The following is an 18,793-nucleotide window of genomic DNA, read 5'->3' as shown; positions in this document are numbered from 1 at the left end:
CTAGTCATATTATCTGAATGCCTACAAAGATATACATGACAAAATTTCTTCCCTCAAAAATGTGAAAGTCTAGTCCAGCTAGGAGATTGTACATAGGCACTATTGACAGTGGACAGTCAATATTATGTGTTTGTCAGCAGTGATGCTTTTGCCCTTAGGGGAAGACGAAGTTGCCGAGGGACTGGAGCTGCCTTGCTCAGCATTCATAGGCAGGCTGAGTATTGAGAATCTTGGATGTTGGTTGCTTTGTTTCAGTGTAGGAAAGTTCAATCCTGCATGCTCTCTTTGACCATGAGACATACACTTCCAAGGTTGCCTAAGGTAGCTGCCACTTCTGTGCTGGGCATCCTACCCCAGAATATGTGCAAATCAATGTTTTCTTCCGCCTGGCTTAGGATCTCAGGGGACCTGCGGGGAACAATTACAGGCTCCTAACGGGAGGAATCGCCCATTCTAAGTACCTTGGGATTTATGCTTTCTTTCATTGCTATTTACTCCTAGTATGTTCCCATTCTCATTGTGCCTCAGAGCCCCTTGAAACATATTACATTTCTATTATAATTACTTTTGAAATAGATGACAAAGAATTAACACATGTTTTTATACCAACCCTTATATTTTTCAGAGGTTTCCTGTCTATCAGCTCTAATTAATGACAGTGACTATTTATCACCTTAGAAGCATGGTGCTAGAGGTTGTATGAGTGTAACCTAAGTCTAATTTTATTAAGTGCCAATTTAGTGAAACTGAGTTCTATAGAAGTTCAGAGGAGGGATGGGTTCTAGGCTTTTAAGACTTTCTACTCTCCATTGCTGAGGAATTTAGTATATAGGTTTTTTTTTTTAATAAACTTTTAATTTTAGAATAGTTTTATTTTTATAGAAAAGTTGAGAAGTTAGTACAGAGGATTCCCATACATTACACACTCAGTTTTCTGTATTATTAATATCTTACATTAGCATGGCACATTTGTCACAATTAATATACCAATATTAATGCATTATTATTAACTAGAGTCCATCCTTTATTCAGATTGCCTTTTTCTGTTGCAGGATTCCATCCAGGATACCACATGACATTTAGTGATCATGTTTCTGTATGCTCCTCTTGGCTGTGATAGTTTCCCAAACTTCCCTTGTTTTTAATCATCTTGACAGTGTTGAGGTGTACTTGTCATGGATTTTATAGAATGTCCCTCAGTTAGGATTTGTCTGATGTTTTTCTCATGATTAGACTGGGGTTTGTGTGTATTTGGAAGGAAGACCACAGAGGTGAAGTGCCATTTTTATTGCATCACATCAAGGGTACATACTGTCAACATGACTGATCACTGTTGATGTTGACTTTGATCACCTGGCTGAGGTCATGTTTGTTGGGTTTCTCTACTGTAAAGTTACTCTTTCCTCCCCTCCTTTTCCATATTGTACTCTTTGGAAAGAAGTCACTATACACTAGCCACACTTAAGGAGTCGGGAGTTTTGCTCTACCTCCTTGATGGCAGAAAACCTACATAAATTATTTGGAATTCATTTGTACCAGAGATGTATCTATTCTCTTCTATTTATTTATCTACTTATTTATTCAATCATTTGTTTACACAAGTATGGATTCATGGACATTTATTTTATATTTTGGATTATAATCTGATACTATTTTATTTATGTTTTTGCTCAAATTATTTCAGTTTTTGCCACTGGGAGCTCTTGCAGTTGGCATCTGTGTCCCTTTGACATACCCCCATCATTATGTGTGTATGTATGTGTATGTATGTGTGTTTAGTACTTTATTTTCTGACAATACAAAATGATCCAGGTTCATCTTATATAATTTATTCTCCAGTCCTAGAATCAGCCAATGCCTCAAGGATTCCTGGTTCCTTTTTGTAGAGAATGGTATTTAGAAGCCAAGATCTGAGTGCCAGGAGGACTCATCACTATGAGGTATTGCTTCTCCTAGATACTCAGTGAACAAGTATATTTATACACACACATTTCTATCTACATCTGTTTGTATATTTATTTCCTTATATGTATTGAAAATCATAAGTTCATACTGATACCTCCAACTCTGATCCAATACTACAGAATTCATTCTAGCTTTCTTTCTTTTTGTATTTGTTTATCCCTTCTCCAATAGTGAGAAAACTGGCTCCCATTATTCTTAATTTATTTACCTATTTGGTTATTGCCTCTGTATGTAACCAGTTCTTTATCACCTCTGCTAGTTCCTCCACCATGTGAATGTTCTTGTCACCCATACTCAACCTTTGATACCACATTCCAAGTTTCCTCCTTACCTACATGGAAGCCCGCCTTACCTTACTTGTCTGACTTCCCTGCCAGGTTATTCTCCAGTGTGTGTTCCCTCTTTTCTCCTGTGCCCTGCTTGGGCTCTGACATCCTGCTATGGCCTACTATGCCTCCCTGCCCTTTCTGGCACTGATGTCTACCTTGTTCTGTCTGGCCTGTAGGCCTTAGAATTGAGTTGTTCAAGAGGAGAAGGTTAGGAAAGGATAAGAGGATCTCTTTGCTTTCTTAAAAATTACATTACATATATTTGTATGTCCAAATAATTTATTGTTTAGTGTTAGAAGTTTTGAACTTTATAAAAAGGAGGTTTCATATATATATATATATCATATAGTCCTTTGGGACTTGCTTGGTTTACAATATTATTTTAGGTCAATTCATCCATATTGGTGCTCTTGCAAATAAACTTTGCCATATTTTAAAATGTTTCTTAATCCATTTTTGAATTTTTGGATTATGTCTATTTTTTGTCATTCATCATTCTATAATAGTCATTTTCCCATGTCAATGAAACTCTTCAAAATGAACATTATTATATTATATGAATGAATAACATGCTTAACCATTTCCTATTATTGGATATTTAAGGTCATTCCTATCTTTTGCAATTACAAACTATTCTGTATTCAACTTCTATGAACTTCTATGTGTGTAAATCTTGCCTGTAGTTTTTGTTTCTTTTTTCTTTTTTTTAGAAAGCAGCAAGCAGATGAGCATATTGCCTGTGTTTTAAGTTCTTTTTTAGGCTAGAAATTTGAGGGAATGATTAGGTTGGATATCTGCACATTTTAAGATTTTTTTTGGCATATGACTGTAAATTGTATTTGAACAGCAGCAGTATTCCAATTTTATTTTTAATTTGATAACATGATAGGTTTATAAAAGCATGTTTTAATGCTTTGAATTTACTTTTTCTTGTTTTGGGGTTTGAACAGTTTTTCATTGTTTTATTCCATTTTTGCCTTGATCTCCTTTCTCATTTGTCTGTTGGGATATTTTTTCTTTAAAATTTGAATAAACTTTCCCAGGTTGGGGACCAGGAAAAGTGTCATGGGAATGACACTTGAGAGAAGGATTTTGACAAGTAGAGGTGAAAGGAAAGGACATTCTGAAGGAAGAGCACAGTGCGATGGCTGAGAAACTTCTAAGTCATGAAATATTTGGAGTGCAAGTCTGGCTGGATTGGGGCCAGATTGAATGTGGCTTAAATGTTATATCAAGGCCTTTGGATTTAACTTTGTATGGTGAAACATGCAATGTGTTTGCACAGGCTTATGATGTGATTTTTGTTTTAAAAACTAACTCCCAAGGTAATTTTTGAGGTTGCCTTGTTTGGGGGAGGTTATTGGATGTGTGAACAGAGACTAGTAGCAAGAGTCTGGGTAGGAGGTTATTGCAAAGGTCTTATCAAGACTATTGACCTCAACTAGGACAATGAAAGTTGAAATGGAGAGTTGGGGATGAATTTGAGAACCATTTCTGGGGTAGACTTATAAGGTTTGGGATATATGTAGAATGTGGTATATGAGGAAGATAGAAGAATAAAAGGCTGTCTGGGCACAGTGGCTTATGCCTGTAATCCTAGCACTCTGGGAGGCTGAGGCGGGAAGATCACTTGAGGTCAGGAGTTCAAGACCAGCCTGAGCAAGAATGAGACCCCATCTCTACTAAAAATAGAAAAAATTAGCCAGGCATGGTGGCACATGCCTGTAGTCCCAGCTACTCAGGAAGCTGAGGCAGGAGGATGGCTTGAGCCCAGGAATTTGAGGTTGCTGTGAACTAAGCTGATGCCATAGCACCCTATCCCAGGCAACAGAGTGAGACTCTGTCTCCAAAAAATAAAAAATAAAACAAAATAAAACAAAAGTTTGAGATTTTCTATGTGGCAGACTAGCTGAAAGGTTGATGTTACCTGCTGAAATGGGAAACATTGGGTGATGCAAGATTTGGTGGTGAGAAAAGAAATCTGATTGAGGAAGTGTGTGAGTATAGAGCTATCTAGAAAACTGTTGAAAATTCTGGCCTGGTTTTTAGGAGAAAGTTCAAAGCTAGAAACAATAGATTTGTTCTCAGCACATGGGGGACACTTTGAGTCAAGTATGTGAGTGAGATAGCCCAGGGAAAATGTTAGAGTCCAGTGATATATAAAAGACCAATAGTGGACTTCTGAGAAATACTTATGTCCAAATGGCAGGCTAATGAAAAAGCACTGTACAGAGAGTCTGCTCAGGAAGGAAGAAGAGAATCAGGAAGGAGTTGTCATTCGGAAGCCAGTGCAGAGGAGAGCTTTATGAAATGGATGGATGGTCATTCATACTAAATGCTGTAAATTCCATAGACAGACAAGTTCAACAGCATTACAACTAAAAGGAAAATGTGTGCGTGTGTGTATGCATGTGTGTGTGTGTGTGTGTGTAGAAAGATATAGAGTGTTTGCTGGTCATGTGTCTGGTGGTGGTTGTGTTTTTGTTTGTTTGTTTTGTTTTTTAATTCAGATGAAATTTACATGCAGTTCTATTATTTCCTTCGACTAGATTCCCAGAAGTAGAATAACTGAATCAAAGGATTTGAGCACGGGCTTTTGATTCATGTTGCTTACCTGGCTTTCATGGTCACTTTTTGATATGAAATAGTAAATAGTTTGCAATTTTGTACAGGTCTGGGTGGCCAGAAACAAGGTGTGGAAATCTGCAACAAAGCAGAACACAGAACTGGGATTTTCTAGTTGGGGGGGTCTTTTCCAAATGGACGTGGTCTAGCCATCATCACCTCCCCACTTTCAATTTCTATATGTTACGTCTCTCATCCAGAATACAAGTGGGACAGGGCCCATTACTCATTAGCTCATATTGCATAGAGCTTTGAATAACTTTACAGTGGAGTGTCCTTATCTGTTATGATTGTAGGTCACTGTAGGTAAATGTGTGACCTACACATTTAAGTAAATGGTCAGTAAATAGACTATGGAGTCTGGAGGGAAATTCTCTGAATTTAAGACTACTGTTTTGAAGTTTGGGACCCACTACCACTTCAAGGATGAAGAATTTACCACTCACTGGAATTAAATATTTAATATTCTAAAAATAATGTGGCTTCAAATTACAAATGAGTTACATTAAAATGATACAGACTTTCTCTCTGAAGCTGTGGCTCATTAATAAATTTTACTTATCCACGCCTTGGTGAGAGGTTCTGAATAAACATCCAGATCATCTATTTCAGCTCTCATTTCCTGCAAATACTGTATACCAAAGCAACTTTGCATTTCTTTTGTCACTAAGATAAGACATTTGATTTACCTCCTTATTCTCCACCAAACTTCATTTCCCAAGATGAACCGGTTTTCAGGTACTATAAACACCCAGTTCTACCGGGTTTTCTTTGACGGCTAGAGAAACTGTAGGCTGTGTCTGATGCACACATTTTATTGCGTCTCCCTTGGCATGAGATTCATATACATTGGCATCTTCTCAGAGTGAAGTTGACTCTCTTTCTTTCCCTATTCCAGAATTTCAGTTGGCATGTGGTGATTCCAAAACAGTTTGAGGCTCATTTTGATTGCCTCTGGCAATCTCAGTCCAGCCAGGTTCACTCTGAGAGGTCCCCTGTTCCTTCATGAATGGCCACAGAAGCTTTTGCTCTTGGCTCTGCGTTCTAATAGCACCTCTTGCATGGACTATGCCAAAGCAACGCTTTGAAACATGCGTCCATACCATGTGGCTTTCCTTGCTGCAGTTTCTGTTCTTTTTTATTGTAGGATCGGGAGACTCACCGCTAGAAGACGATGAAGTCTGGTATTCACACCCTAGATATAAAGGTGAATGCTTTGCTTATATGCTAATGAGGACCTGCTGATGCCAGGAGAACTTTCTTTTTTGCCCTGCGGAACAGACTGTAATAAAGTGACCAGACAATGCATTTAAGTACTAATTACCTGTTTAAAAGATATATATATTTAAAAATGAATATGAATACACATATACTGTCATTTTAGAAAAAGAAAACAAAAAGCATTTGGAAATCTCTGAAATGCTGTCCTTCAGCATCTCGATGGTCATTTTATTCTCATAAATTTCTTTACTGTCCTCCCTTCTGCAAAGGCAAGCTCTAGCTGACAAAAGTGAAAATCAAGCTGTGAGTTCTGCCGGATTCATACATTACAGCCAGAATTGTCCAGAGTAAACCATCCCAGGTCAAATCTGGACCCCGTGCTGCTAATGTACTGAGATGAATGGGGAATGAGAATACTTGATTTTCATAAGCTCATTTCATCATGCTCTTTCTGAGCCCAGCGTGGCTCCCAAAATGATAAGTTAAAATGTGTTGCTCAAATGAAACTTAATGATAAAGAACCCCTTCTCTACACATTTACAGCAATCCACTCCTCAGCAGGTATAAAAAGCATAATCAAGAACCTTCTGTGTAGGCTCAGGTAAGTATGTCCACAAATATTTCTACTGGTGAAGCATTTCTCTGAAGCTTAGGGAGCCCCCGGAAAAGTGAAGATAAAATTTGATGCCTTCTCTCTGAATCTGGTTCCTCTTACAGTGAGTAATGATTTGAAGAAGATTGGTTAACAATGTTCTGTTATGGCATTTTGCCCAGGAAGTTTGTCCACATTTGGGCAAGAGGACACTGCTCTGCTCTGTTGTGATGTGTCTTAGCTGTAGGAGATTCAGGGTAGTACTGATCAGCTTTTGGCTAGAGACTGTCCTTCAGTTGTTTTCCTTCTAAGTGAATAATCTTTCTAATATAGTAACCTGTGCCTGGTGCCTATGTCCAGGTGTGTTTCCCACCATATACCAAATTTGTTTGTGACCTCTGAATGCAAATACTCATTCCTACCTATAGTTTCTATCTTCATAGCCTCAGGAATTAACCAGTTAAGCAAAGCACAAACATATTAATTAATCAGATGGGTAGGGTAAGGAGGTGTTCTGATTCATAAAACTTCATAACTGAGGATTTTTAAAAGTCTCTTTTTTTTCTTTGAGTCCCTTGTTTAAAAATCTTCTTACAACACATGTGACCCTTCACATTTACAGTAAGGGCTGGTTAGTGCCCCCGGGTCACTCTTCCCAGTGTCCATCCTTACTTCACAGCATTATAAGTGTGGCAGGTAGACCAAATGGCCAAAATAGATGCCTCCCCTTAGCATTTTTGAATAAATCCTTCTTGGGAAATTATTTTCACTGTCAGTTAAATTGCTTACCTGAAGTGATCACTTCACCATGTATATGTATATCAAAACATAATGTTGTATACCTTACATTTATATAATAAAATTTTTTAGAGTGTTTTTAGTTTTAAAAGTTAGAGGCAAACCTAACCGAATGTTTAGCTCTGGATCCTCAGGCCCTTGCACAGTGCCCAGCACAGAGAATATACTCAGTAAGTGTTTTTGAATTAAACTTAAATAAAAGAAGAGAGTGAAATTTCACCAACATTTATGGTGTTCCAAATATGTGGCCAGTGTTGCTTTGGATTCTTTTACTTGGAATACCATCATATATTCATACTAGTTGAGGAAAGGGGTAATGTATGGAGAGATATATAAGTATTGTCCCTCTGTTTACAGATGAAGGAACCAAGAATTATAGAGGTTAGATGACTTGCCCAGAGTCACACAGCTAGCACATGTTGCATTTGGGTCTGAACTGGTGATTTGGCTCCTGTTTGGAGCTTGCTAGTGGCTTCTCATTAGTCTGCTATACGACACTGCCTACCCCAGGAACTCCAGTTAACTGGAATGCTTGCCATGTTGGCCCAGGGGGATGAAAAAATCCTCCCTGAATAACTGATTTAGATTTGTCCTTAGTAAACCCTGTCTTAACTGAAGCAGCATAAAAGCTTCCTTTTTCGAAATCACTGTGTTAAATGTTTTGTTAATTCACTTTAAATCATGGTGCTCGCATGCACTTTAAATTCAAGTCACTCAGTGACATTTTAATTACTGTCACTGCAGAGCTGTTAAACTGTGAAAATATCATCCAAAGATTTGTTCTGTAAAGTAATCCAAAAGAAATTCCTTTTGCAAATAAATGAAAACAAGATTTTTTTGCACATGTTGACAACAGCACAGCTTTTGGATGTGTGGCCAGCATAGCTAGGAGAATTTGAAGACTCAGAATATGGGGCAAAATCTTTTAATTGCATGTTGCATTGAAATATGTGAATTTGTGATATATGTATATGCAGGTCATATATACATACAATAGTCCCCTCTTATCTGGGGTTTCACTTTCTGTGGTTTCAGTTACCCACGGTGAACCATGGTCTGAAAATAGTACAATTATTTTGAGAGAGATGTGGGAAGAGGGCAGAGAAAGACAGAAACATTCACATAACTTTTATTACAGTTTATTGTTATAATTTTCTGTTTTATTATTAATCTCTTATCATGCCTAATTTATACATTAAACTTTATCATAGGTATGTTTGTATAGGAAAAAGCATAGTATATATAGGGTACAGTACTATCCACTGTTTCAGATAAGGGGGGACTACTATATATCACAAATATATGTAGTCTATACAGACTATATATATAAACCCTTAAAGGAAGGAAATTTTTGTCCAAGGAAGGTCTGTAGGCCTGTTGTGTGCTCCTGCAGATTCATATGCATGTGGCTAAATTTAATCAGCTCCAGGTTATACCCTCAGGACACCACTTTTATTTAGAAAGTCCAGGGAATATTACCTGAGTTCTGAGTTTAGAATACACGTGTAACTGTCTTCAAAACGTTGATGATGAAAGTATTAGCCAAAGGGAATGGGAAAGCACAAAAGTAAACAACAGTCTATGCGCAAGACCTGGACAGGAACGTTGGTTCTCATGGCTGCAAAGCAGTCAGCAGCATATCCTCAGAAAAATCCTGGGAAACTAAAGCAGGGTGTGTCCTCCTTCCTGGCCACATGATGGTGCACTTTTCCCACTCACTGATGCCTCAGATGCTGGGGTGGAGTAATGAGCCAGGCAGCTGCAGGGGAAATGGCTTCTGTTCACAATACTGAGAGCCGGGCAGGCTTGAGGGAACTTGTCATTGGTCCCCATAGATTCTGGGAAACTGATGCAGTGGCCACTGTGGGAACTTCCCCACCGAGGGGCTTGTGTTGCCTTTATATTTTATGGGTCTCAAAGAGCACTTTCCAAAGGCTCAGGGGGGAGGTTCTGATTTATTAGTGTCAGCTGTGCTCTGAGCAACTAACTACTGTGTTTCCCCAAAAATAAGACTGGCACATAAAATAAGCCGTAGCAGGATTTCTAAGCATTTGTGCAATATGAGCCCTACCCCGAAAATAAGACCTAGTGTTGGGCGTGACTACGCAGTGTATCTGCACAACCCATGTATTTCGTCGCAGAGCAGTAAAGAAGACCAGCAGCCCTTCTCATCTGCCCCATTGTGACAGCTACTATCCCAGAGGTGACCAGAAAGGTGCGGCAGCCCCACCAACAAGGTCGGCTCCCCCTGTCAGGTCCCGGCCATCCTGTGTGTGCTGCAAGCTGAGGCCTTGAGGGGAAAATAACACATCCCCTGAAAATAAGCCCTAGGGTGTCTTCTTGAGGAAAAATAAATATAAGACCCTGTCTTATTTTCAGGGAAACAAGGTATCAGACCAAAATCAAAACACCCAACTTTGCCATCTGGGGAGGGTGTCAGGTGTCACTCTGTTACATAAATGGGATATAATTGGGGACATCTGAAAGGGGGAGGCTGCTTCCCTATGGGGAGCAATTGTTCTGTGACTTTAAGCTGAAATTATATCCTATTGCCAAAACCTGGACATTGCAGCTTCATTCTAATTAATTAACAGTAGTACTATTAATGTTTTACAGAGAATATTCATACAGCTCAGGAGAAATCCAAATTAACCAATTATTGACCACCCCACCACTATGTTGGCGATGGCTAGGGTTAGGATTCACAATGATATCAATTGTCCTCAAAAGATTTATATATCTAGTTAAGGGAAATACTAAAACAAACAAGCATTTATTGAACATATACTGTGTGCTAGGCACTGTGTTAGGTGCTTGATATGCATTTGTTATTTAGTCCTTATAACAGCCCTATGGCATAGGTTTAGGTACTGACTCAGAGAGGTTAGGTAACTTGTCCAAGATCATTCAGCTAGTTATGGAGGAACTCAGATTCATATTCAGAATGTGTGATATCTGGTCTCATGTTCATAAGCTCCCTACCCAAAGACACCTAAGAAAACATGGGGCCCTATTTGGAAGTCCAGAATTTGAAATGCAGCCAGCCTGGGACTGTGAGAGTGAGGAGATGCGTTTTCTGAAGATACCACTTCCTGTTTCTCTCCTCTTTTGTTTCTGCTACCTATAGATACCCCATGGTGCTCCCCCATCAAGGTGAAGTACGGGGATGTGTATTGCAGGGCACCTCAAGGAGGATACTACAAAACAGCCCTGGGAACCAGGTGTGACATTCGCTGCCGAAAGGGCTATGAGCTGCATGGCTCTTCCCAGCTGATCTGCCAGTCAAACAAACGGTGGTCTGATAAGGTCATATGTAAACGTAAGTATCCCAGCGCTGTGTTGGGTGCTCAGGGACAATCAGGACCAAAGTTCTTTTGCTCTGAGATTGGGGCTTTTCACCAACTATAGAAGAGAAAACTTGTGAGCAGAGACCAGTGGGTTTCTAAGATATGGTAGAAATGAGATGGCTCCTTTCAGGGAAAAGGGCATGATCAGCTGTTTGGGAAAAGGGGAGAGAAGAAAATTGTTCAGCAAATGGGTTCAGTAAATGCTAGGTCCTGAAGAGGTATTGGAGATTTAGAATAAAATAAGACACACACAGGTTCTGCCATGAAGGGTCTGGCACAATGGCACCAGAGACAGCAGGGCAGAGGTGCAAACCCAGAGAATGGTACCAAGTCAGGGATTTATGGTAGCAGATTAAAGAAGTATTCTCCGCCTAGGAATAGGGAACAGAGAGGCAGAAAAGAGTTGCTGACGAAGTTATGCTTGTTCATGAAAGGGAGTGTGCCTCAGAGGATAAGATTAGACATTTAGGGGCTGACTTTTAGCTTCACGACAAGTCCTATCTCATTTAGAAAACTGCAAGTGCTACAGCATTGTTGAAGCACATTTTAGATGCTTTCATTGTTCAAAACAGCCACTACTTCTTGAGCACCTATTGTTTGCTGAGCATTGCATATACATTCCATTTTGCAACAACACTATCAATATGGGTGCCATTATTTTAACTTCCATGTTGGGGAAACTGAGGCATCGGGGCTGCAGCCATGGGATCCAGACTGTGCAGACTATGCCACTGGGTAACTGTAATGGACACTTGTCAGTGCTTCACCCAGATCTCTGGGGTGCGGTGCACTTTCACTAGTTTCATGTATCTGTGCCCTCCAGCTTCTGAATCCCTTGCCCTTAAAGACTTGCACCTTCAGCCTTCTTTGGAGGAAGAAGAAACTTTGCTGCTTCAGAAAACTGCTCTCACTCTTGCTCTTGCGCTCGCTCTCTCTCTCTCTCTCTGGAAAGCATCTCCCATGGGTAGCCTGTAGCTGCCCAATGAGTGACTGGTAAATGATTATGAAAGCCCATGGTCCTTGCCTGGGGGCAGGACAGACTGAGCTGTCACTCCAGAGCTCCTCTGGGGCATCAGCCTGAGGGTGACTTTGCCTGAGATTTCACCTTGCTTGGCTTCCTTCCTTCCCTGTTGTGCTTTTCCCACCTCCTCACTGACCTCCCCTGGGAGCAGTTTCTTACTAAACCACTTGTACACAAATCTGTATCAAAGGATCTGCTTCTGGGTAACCCAACCTAAGATAGTGGCTTAGCTGGGATATCAACCCAACCTCATTTGACATGAAACTCGGTGTCTATTCTGTGTAACATACAGCCACTTATTGTTTCTCTAATTCCATTTGTTGTATTTCCATAAACTTTTCACCCTATGCTTTCAGAGGTTCTGGGCTCTGAAACTCTATGGACATAAGCTAAGAAATACTGAGTATCTGATTTTTTCTTTTTCAGAAAAGCGATGTCCTACCCTTTCTATGCCAGCAAATGGAGGGTTTAAGTGTGTAGATGGCGCCTACTTTAACTCCCGGTGTGAGTATTATTGTTCTCCAGGATACACATTGAAAGGGGAGCGGACAGTCACGTGTATGGATAACAAAGCCTGGAGCGGTAGACCAGCCACCTGTGTGGGTAAGAAAATGTCACCACCTTTAGGAGACACATGCTTTGAGAGGAGCACGATTAGTGGATTTTAAAGGGAGCATTAATATTCTGTGTGTGAAGCACCACCTTTGCTTTTAGTAGCTGTCTTCATCACTGCTTCTGTGGCTCAACCCTAGACCTAAGCTCAGTCTTTATCCTAGAGCAGACTTCTTGGATGATGGCTCCCATCTGACTTTTATCTCTTTTTTGGTTTGCTATTGAGGCAGCTACAGGCTGGCAGAGGTGTGGCACACTCCTGTTGATTTAATTCAGAAGTCTGTCCTATAATATTGAGCAGAGTTATTGACACTTGCAGGGACAGTCCTGCAGAGAGCATTTATGTGTTTTCCAGTGGGAAGACAGAAGTAAGTCCTTTGTCACAAACAAATAAGTAGACACCAACAAATAAGTAGACAAATAAGTCCTTTGTCACCAATAAGTCCTTTGTAGTGACCAGCAAGCACTCAGTTTGCTTAGCTGGAAGGGATTTGGATATTGCACCTTACTTTGGGTTTGTTGAGTAGGAAGTGGTTCTCATGGTGTGGTCTTGGGAAGAGCAGGAGCAGCAGCAGCCCCTGGGAATTCCTTAGAAATGCAAATTCTCATCCCTCCTCCACATGTGCTGAGTAAGCAACTCTGGGGGTGGGGCCCTGGCATTTATGCTTTAATGAGCCCTCCAGGGACTCTAAAGTGCTCAAATAGAGAGCCACTGACCTAAGGCCTGCTTCTCTAACTTTACTGTTCATAGGAATCCTCTGGGGACCTTGGTAAAAATGCAGATTCTAATTTAGCAGGTCTGGGGTGGGACCTGGAATTCTGCTAGACCATGCTCTAGGGCAAGGTTTTTGAACCTGGGCACCATGGGGGCCAGATAATTGTTGTGGGGTTCTGTCCTTTGCACTGTACAGCATCCTCGGCTTTTACCCACTAGACACCAGTAACACTGCCCCCCACTCCAAATTGTGACAACCAAAAATGTCCCTAGATATTATCAAATGACTCAGGATGGGGGAGAGGAGAAAAATCATCCTCTCCTCACTGATCTGGGGCAGTGGATCTGCTGATTAGAATCAACTGGGTAACTTTTAGAGCCTACCCATGCCTGGGCCCTGCCTAGAGATTCTGAATCAGTTAGTGTGAGGGCCGGGGTGCTATAAAAGCTTTCCAGGTGGTTTTCATGTAGACTTAAGCTCCAGAACCATTGTCTGAGATCAACATCACCTGAGAACTTGTTAGAAATGGAAATTCCCAGCCCACCCCCTACCCCCCAGACATGCAGGATTAGAAATTCTGGGGTAGGGTTTAGCAATCTGTATTTTTAGAAACCCTCCAGGGTATGCTGATGCATGCTAAAGTTTGAGAACATGCCTTTAGAAAGCCAAATTTGGCAAGTATCTTTATACTCAAAATATTGCCCTGGAACCACCAGCAGCAGGAGCATCAGGAAGGAGCTTGTTAGAAATGTAGAATCCTGAGACCCACTCCAGATCAGGCAAATCAAAGTCCACATTTTGATAAGATCTCCAGGGGATTGGTATACCCTTTACATGTTATGGCATTACTGCTCTAGGGTGGTGGTTTTCAACATTGGCTGCCACTGAAATTTGAATCTCCTGGGCACTGGTGTTTTTTGAAGCTCCATGTACCATGAGTGGTTGAAAACTACTGTCCCAGGGCATCATTTACTGATAAACTATTAGAGCTGCGAGGACCTGCCTTTAGAGAATATTCTTATCCAATTCCCCCATTTTACAGATGAGGCCTGAGAGATCACTTGACTTGCTCCAGATTGCATAGAGACAAGCCCGGGACTACAACTCCAGGTTCTCAGGTCTAAAGTCCTGAATCCAGGGATATCTCTGATACTAAGGTTCTAGAGTGAGTGGCCATAGGAGCCTGGTTCCTGCCCTGCTTTGATCTACCCATCTCGAGATAACCATTTAGCTCAGTTTGCTAATGTGCCTTACCTAAAGGACTCCTTTCTGAACACTCAGTATCTGGGACAATTACTTCAGGAGTAAGACTGAAATCTGATGTAATCTGCTGGGGGCCAACATGAGACAACTAACCTGGGCTCCATGCCAGGGGTATCTTCATGATGGCACCTTTGTATACTGTCTTCCCTGGCAGCATCAGCCATTCTCACTCTAAAGTTATGTGGTAAATGAATTACAGCAAAGGGACCAGGCTGAAGATGTGATCAAAATTCTTCTATATCAGAGTCATGGCCTAGACCACACCTTGTATCTGTTTAACAAGAACAATAGGTCCAAGTAAATACGCAGCTAACTGGATAGATTTATTCTGGGATTCTCTTCTTCTAGTATTTTGGTAAGCATTTGTATTGGTCAGTGATCAGGAAAACAGAAACCACTCTAGATATTTCAGACAGAGAGGGATTTAATATAGGGAATTGGTCACAAACGTATAGGACAAGCTAGAGGAGGAAAAGAGGAAAAATGCTGTTCCCACAGATTAGTTACAATAGGAAGCCACTACAAACCAAGGCTGGAGGAGCAAAAGTGGTCTGGTAGTGTTACCCAAAAGTCCACAAGCTCACACTGATGCTGAAATTTCTGTAATTGACACTGTGAGTAGGAAGTCAGGAGGTGAGAAAACTCTCACTGAAGCTGCTACCAGAAGCACAATGGCTTCTACCTCCTTCCTGCCTTGTAATTTCATAAAAGTACCTCCCATTGGCAAACCTATCTGGCCACCCAGCTGGCAAAGGAATCTGTGGAAATGCAATTCTAAGACTTCAGTCCTGGCTGTAAAGGGGAGATTATAGAAAACTAACTACCAATAGAATATTTGGTACCTGTTTCTGAGGTTTTTGACTTCTCCTCCTGAATCTTGTGCTCATTAAAAAGAAGACTGCAGAGCAGTCCTGGTCAACTGGTACATGCAGAATGCTGCTGAGAGTGTGAACTCTAGACATGATCCTCTTGAATGACATGGCCTAAAGCCAGATATTCAGGTTAGAAGGGCACCTCACAGATGTTGTTTTTAGTATCTCCCCTGTGATTTGGTATGTGCAAGCTAGCTCTTCGAAACGAACAAACAAACAAAAAATTGATCTCTACTCCTTCACATTGGAAGGGACAAGGATGATGGTGGGAGGAGAAGAAAAGCTCAAAAATCTTTCTGCAGAGTCCTCTAGGGATCATACTGTTCAGATTTCTAGATTGTGTAAAACAATGGAAAGAAAATGCTGATTGTTCTCAAAAAGCAACAAGCATGTCCTAAGCTGGACCAGATGGGCCTGGAACCTTCCCAGAGAGAGAGAGAGAGAGAGAGAATGAACCCCAATTTCAGGGGATTTATCTTACAATTTTGCAGGACAAGGTTCAGGCATGTTTGAGTAAAGGGATAATGTACATACAATTAGGTGGAAGTGACAAAAAGAGGTACAGTGAGCATGAGAGTTTAGAGCTTCCAGAAGTACACAAAGCAAGTAGGCAATTCTTTCTTTGATTTTGGTGACAGACAAGCTGGAGTTTGTCCATAGAGAATTTTACTCCTGGAATATCATTTACTCTTTTGGCTTTAAATATATTAAATAAGTTTAATAAATTTGTTTTTGTGTTGGCAGGGCTGGGGGTCCTTTTGCTGTTTTAGGGCCTCAGCCTATTTTAGGAGCTGACACATGATGGCTGAGTAGTTCCCAGATTTCCACACAACCTTGAACAGTGCATCTTGGCCAGAGCTGTGATGAGTGCTGACAAAGTTGCCCCAGTTCTGTTCCAGACAAGAAGGGAAGAGAGAAGACTTGGCTTACTTTTTACTCTGAGGTGGTTAGTTCTGTGGTCTGGCTAATTTGAAAGTACCATGAGTTAAAATTAATTCTCTTATGTAGACCATACTCTGGCAGTGGACTCAAATTCATGGTTATTTCAGAAACAGATATAGATAAAAATAAGTCAATGTAGGAGAAAAAAAACATACTACAAATTGCAGGAGGGTAAAGTATTTAAAGAGCCACAACTTCCATTGATATATATATATATATATATATATATATATATATATATATATATATATACCAACTTAGAATGTAACCACTATTGTTTTGGGGGAATATTTTTTCTTTATTTCCATTTTTAGTTATTTTTTGTTACATTGGCATTTAGATAGAACAATGGGAAGTTGGAATTACAACAAGTCCTCATTTAGAGACCAGATTTTGAGTAAACACATGATCTCCCCTTTAGACCAACACTTTTTCCTAGGCCAAAACAGGAAGAAAAATATTAAAGATAATTTTAAAACAGTGGACAATAAAAACCCAGCAAATATCTCTTGACATGCAGAGAGTACCCATTTAATTGCTTTAACAAAGGACAATGTACAAACCAACTTGGTTTTTGGAATTGCTCTCTTCTTATTTTATATTTTCTACAGAGTAGAATAAATGGAGATTTATTAACAGAGATTAAATTCTAGAATAAAAAAATTTCTGAGACTTAAGATATGCAAATTGATGGCATACTTTTCTTGCTTCCCAACTGTCCAACAGCTAGTTTACCCAATGGCCCATAAGAATGTTTGCTGGGCTGTGTTGCATTATTCAGTTGATGATACAAACATTAGTGGGGCTAAGAACAAATGTATTAGTTCATTGTTTCAGAGTATCTTAAATTGTGCAAACTTTTTCCTGGGTTGACAAATACACATTTTTTTGCAAACTTTCAGGAAGCTAGTTTGAGCTTTAAAATAACTTGATTGAATGAGATACTGATCTACTTTTTACCTTCCATGATTTATTAGTACATACTAAACAGGTAAATTTTTAGTGGTCCTCTCTAATATAAATGTATCACCAATGAATTTTTAGTTGAGCTTCTTTTTGGTGAAGACAGTGGTGACTTTTGGAGACAAGGTCTCAGTATGTTGCCCAGGCTGGTCTCAAACTCCTGGTTCAAGCGATCCCCCCACCTCAGCCTCCCAACTGGCTGAGACTACAGGCTTGTGCCACAGTGCCTGGCTAAGATGGTGACTTTTAATTGTGGATTTCATTGCTTCTCTACTTGCCTCTTCTGTCCTTTTTGGAAAATTCTCTGAAATTTTATATGCTGTCAAAGAAACATGTCAAAGATAGCTCCTTTCTAGAGCCATCCATGGGGATTATTCTCTGGCTGGGGGAAATAAACAATTGGATAAGTTTTCAACGGCCAGGTTTGCTCTACCTTTGGCAGTCACTCACTTCCTATGCCCCCATGAAACAGACATTTCCTTCCTTCAGCACCAACCTCAAACTATTTTATGTTTGTATCAGTGATTTATTGCTATTGCTGCACAACAGACCACCCAAAACTTAGTGATTTCAAACAACAATGTTATTGCTTTTGGTTGGAAATTTGGGCAGGACTCCATGGGGACAGCTTGCCTCTGCTGTACATAGTAATGGATGAGATGACTGACTGGGGCTTGAGGATCCAATATGGCTTCACTCATATGTCTGGTACCTCAGTAGGGGGAATCTGTACTGGCTCTGGATCTGGCTGAGTCTCTCTCTCTCACACACTTTATAATTATCTTCCTCACTATGTGACCTCTCCAGTTACTCAAACTTTTTTAGATGGCAGCTGTCTTCCAAGATAGTGAAAGCAGAATGTGCCTGACTCTTTAAGGGAGTAGGTCTTGAATTAGCATAAGGTCACTTCCCTTGCGTTTTATTGTTAGCCAAGACATTGTCTTGTCAGCCAAGACATTGTCCTTTTGAACCTCTTCCTTATTTCTACCACCTACCTGGTTAGATGTGTCAAGGATTCCCAGAAAAATAGTTCTGCTTCTTAAATAAATAGTAGCTGATACAATGCAATGTATTTTTCATATTTTGTATGCAGAGAGGAAACTGGAGCACAGAGAAGGGAGACAGTTTGTCAGATGTGTCTCCAATGAATGGGGCAGAGAGCAGAGGCCAGGATTTTCACTGAGGGCTTCAGGGTTTCCACACAATAACTGGCTCTGCAAGTATCCTGACTCAACACAGAATAGTAATTATGTTTCTATAGTAACTTTATTCCCTTCATTCATGGAAATGTACTATAACTTATAAAAAGATATGGTGGCCGTGACTGGGTAATAACAGGCTTAGGTCTTTGGAGCATCGGCTGAAGGGCAGGCCAGCTGGTCTCATCAGCTGAGAGAGAGTATACTGCTGCTTGAGGGTGCATCAGAATTGAGTCCTGCTGCTGCTGTTTAAGGACTGGTGAGGAAGCTGTGCAGGCAATCACAAAAGAAATGCAAAGGTTGGAGGAAAATGCTAGTCAGCAGCAGG

General features: G+C 40.4%; 1 protein-coding gene across 2 annotated transcripts in view; it reads left to right on the top strand.

The window, feature by feature from the left end:
* SRPX (sushi repeat containing protein X-linked) overlaps nt 1-18,793 on the top strand; it is a 79,106-nt gene that overhangs the window by 42,092 nt on the left and 18,221 nt on the right. The window contains exons 2-4 of one of the 2 annotated variants that reach the window (XM_012736674.2): nt 6,067-6,126; nt 10,658-10,849; nt 12,325-12,501. In XM_012736674.2, coding sequence (XP_012592128.2) covers nt 6,067-6,126; nt 10,658-10,849; nt 12,325-12,501 — 429 coding nt within the window. The remainder of the gene's footprint in view (nt 1-6,066; nt 6,127-10,657; nt 10,850-12,324; nt 12,502-18,793) is intronic. The other variant, XM_012736675.2, reaches the window with a different exon arrangement.

Source organism: Microcebus murinus, chromosome X, assembly GCF_040939455.1.
Source record: "Microcebus murinus isolate Inina chromosome X, M.murinus_Inina_mat1.0, whole genome shotgun sequence".
NCBI classification, from domain to species: domain Eukaryota; kingdom Metazoa; phylum Chordata; class Mammalia; order Primates; family Cheirogaleidae; genus Microcebus; species Microcebus murinus.
Note: the sequence above shows the minus strand (reverse complement) of the source record. Positions and strands in the feature narration are given on the sequence as shown.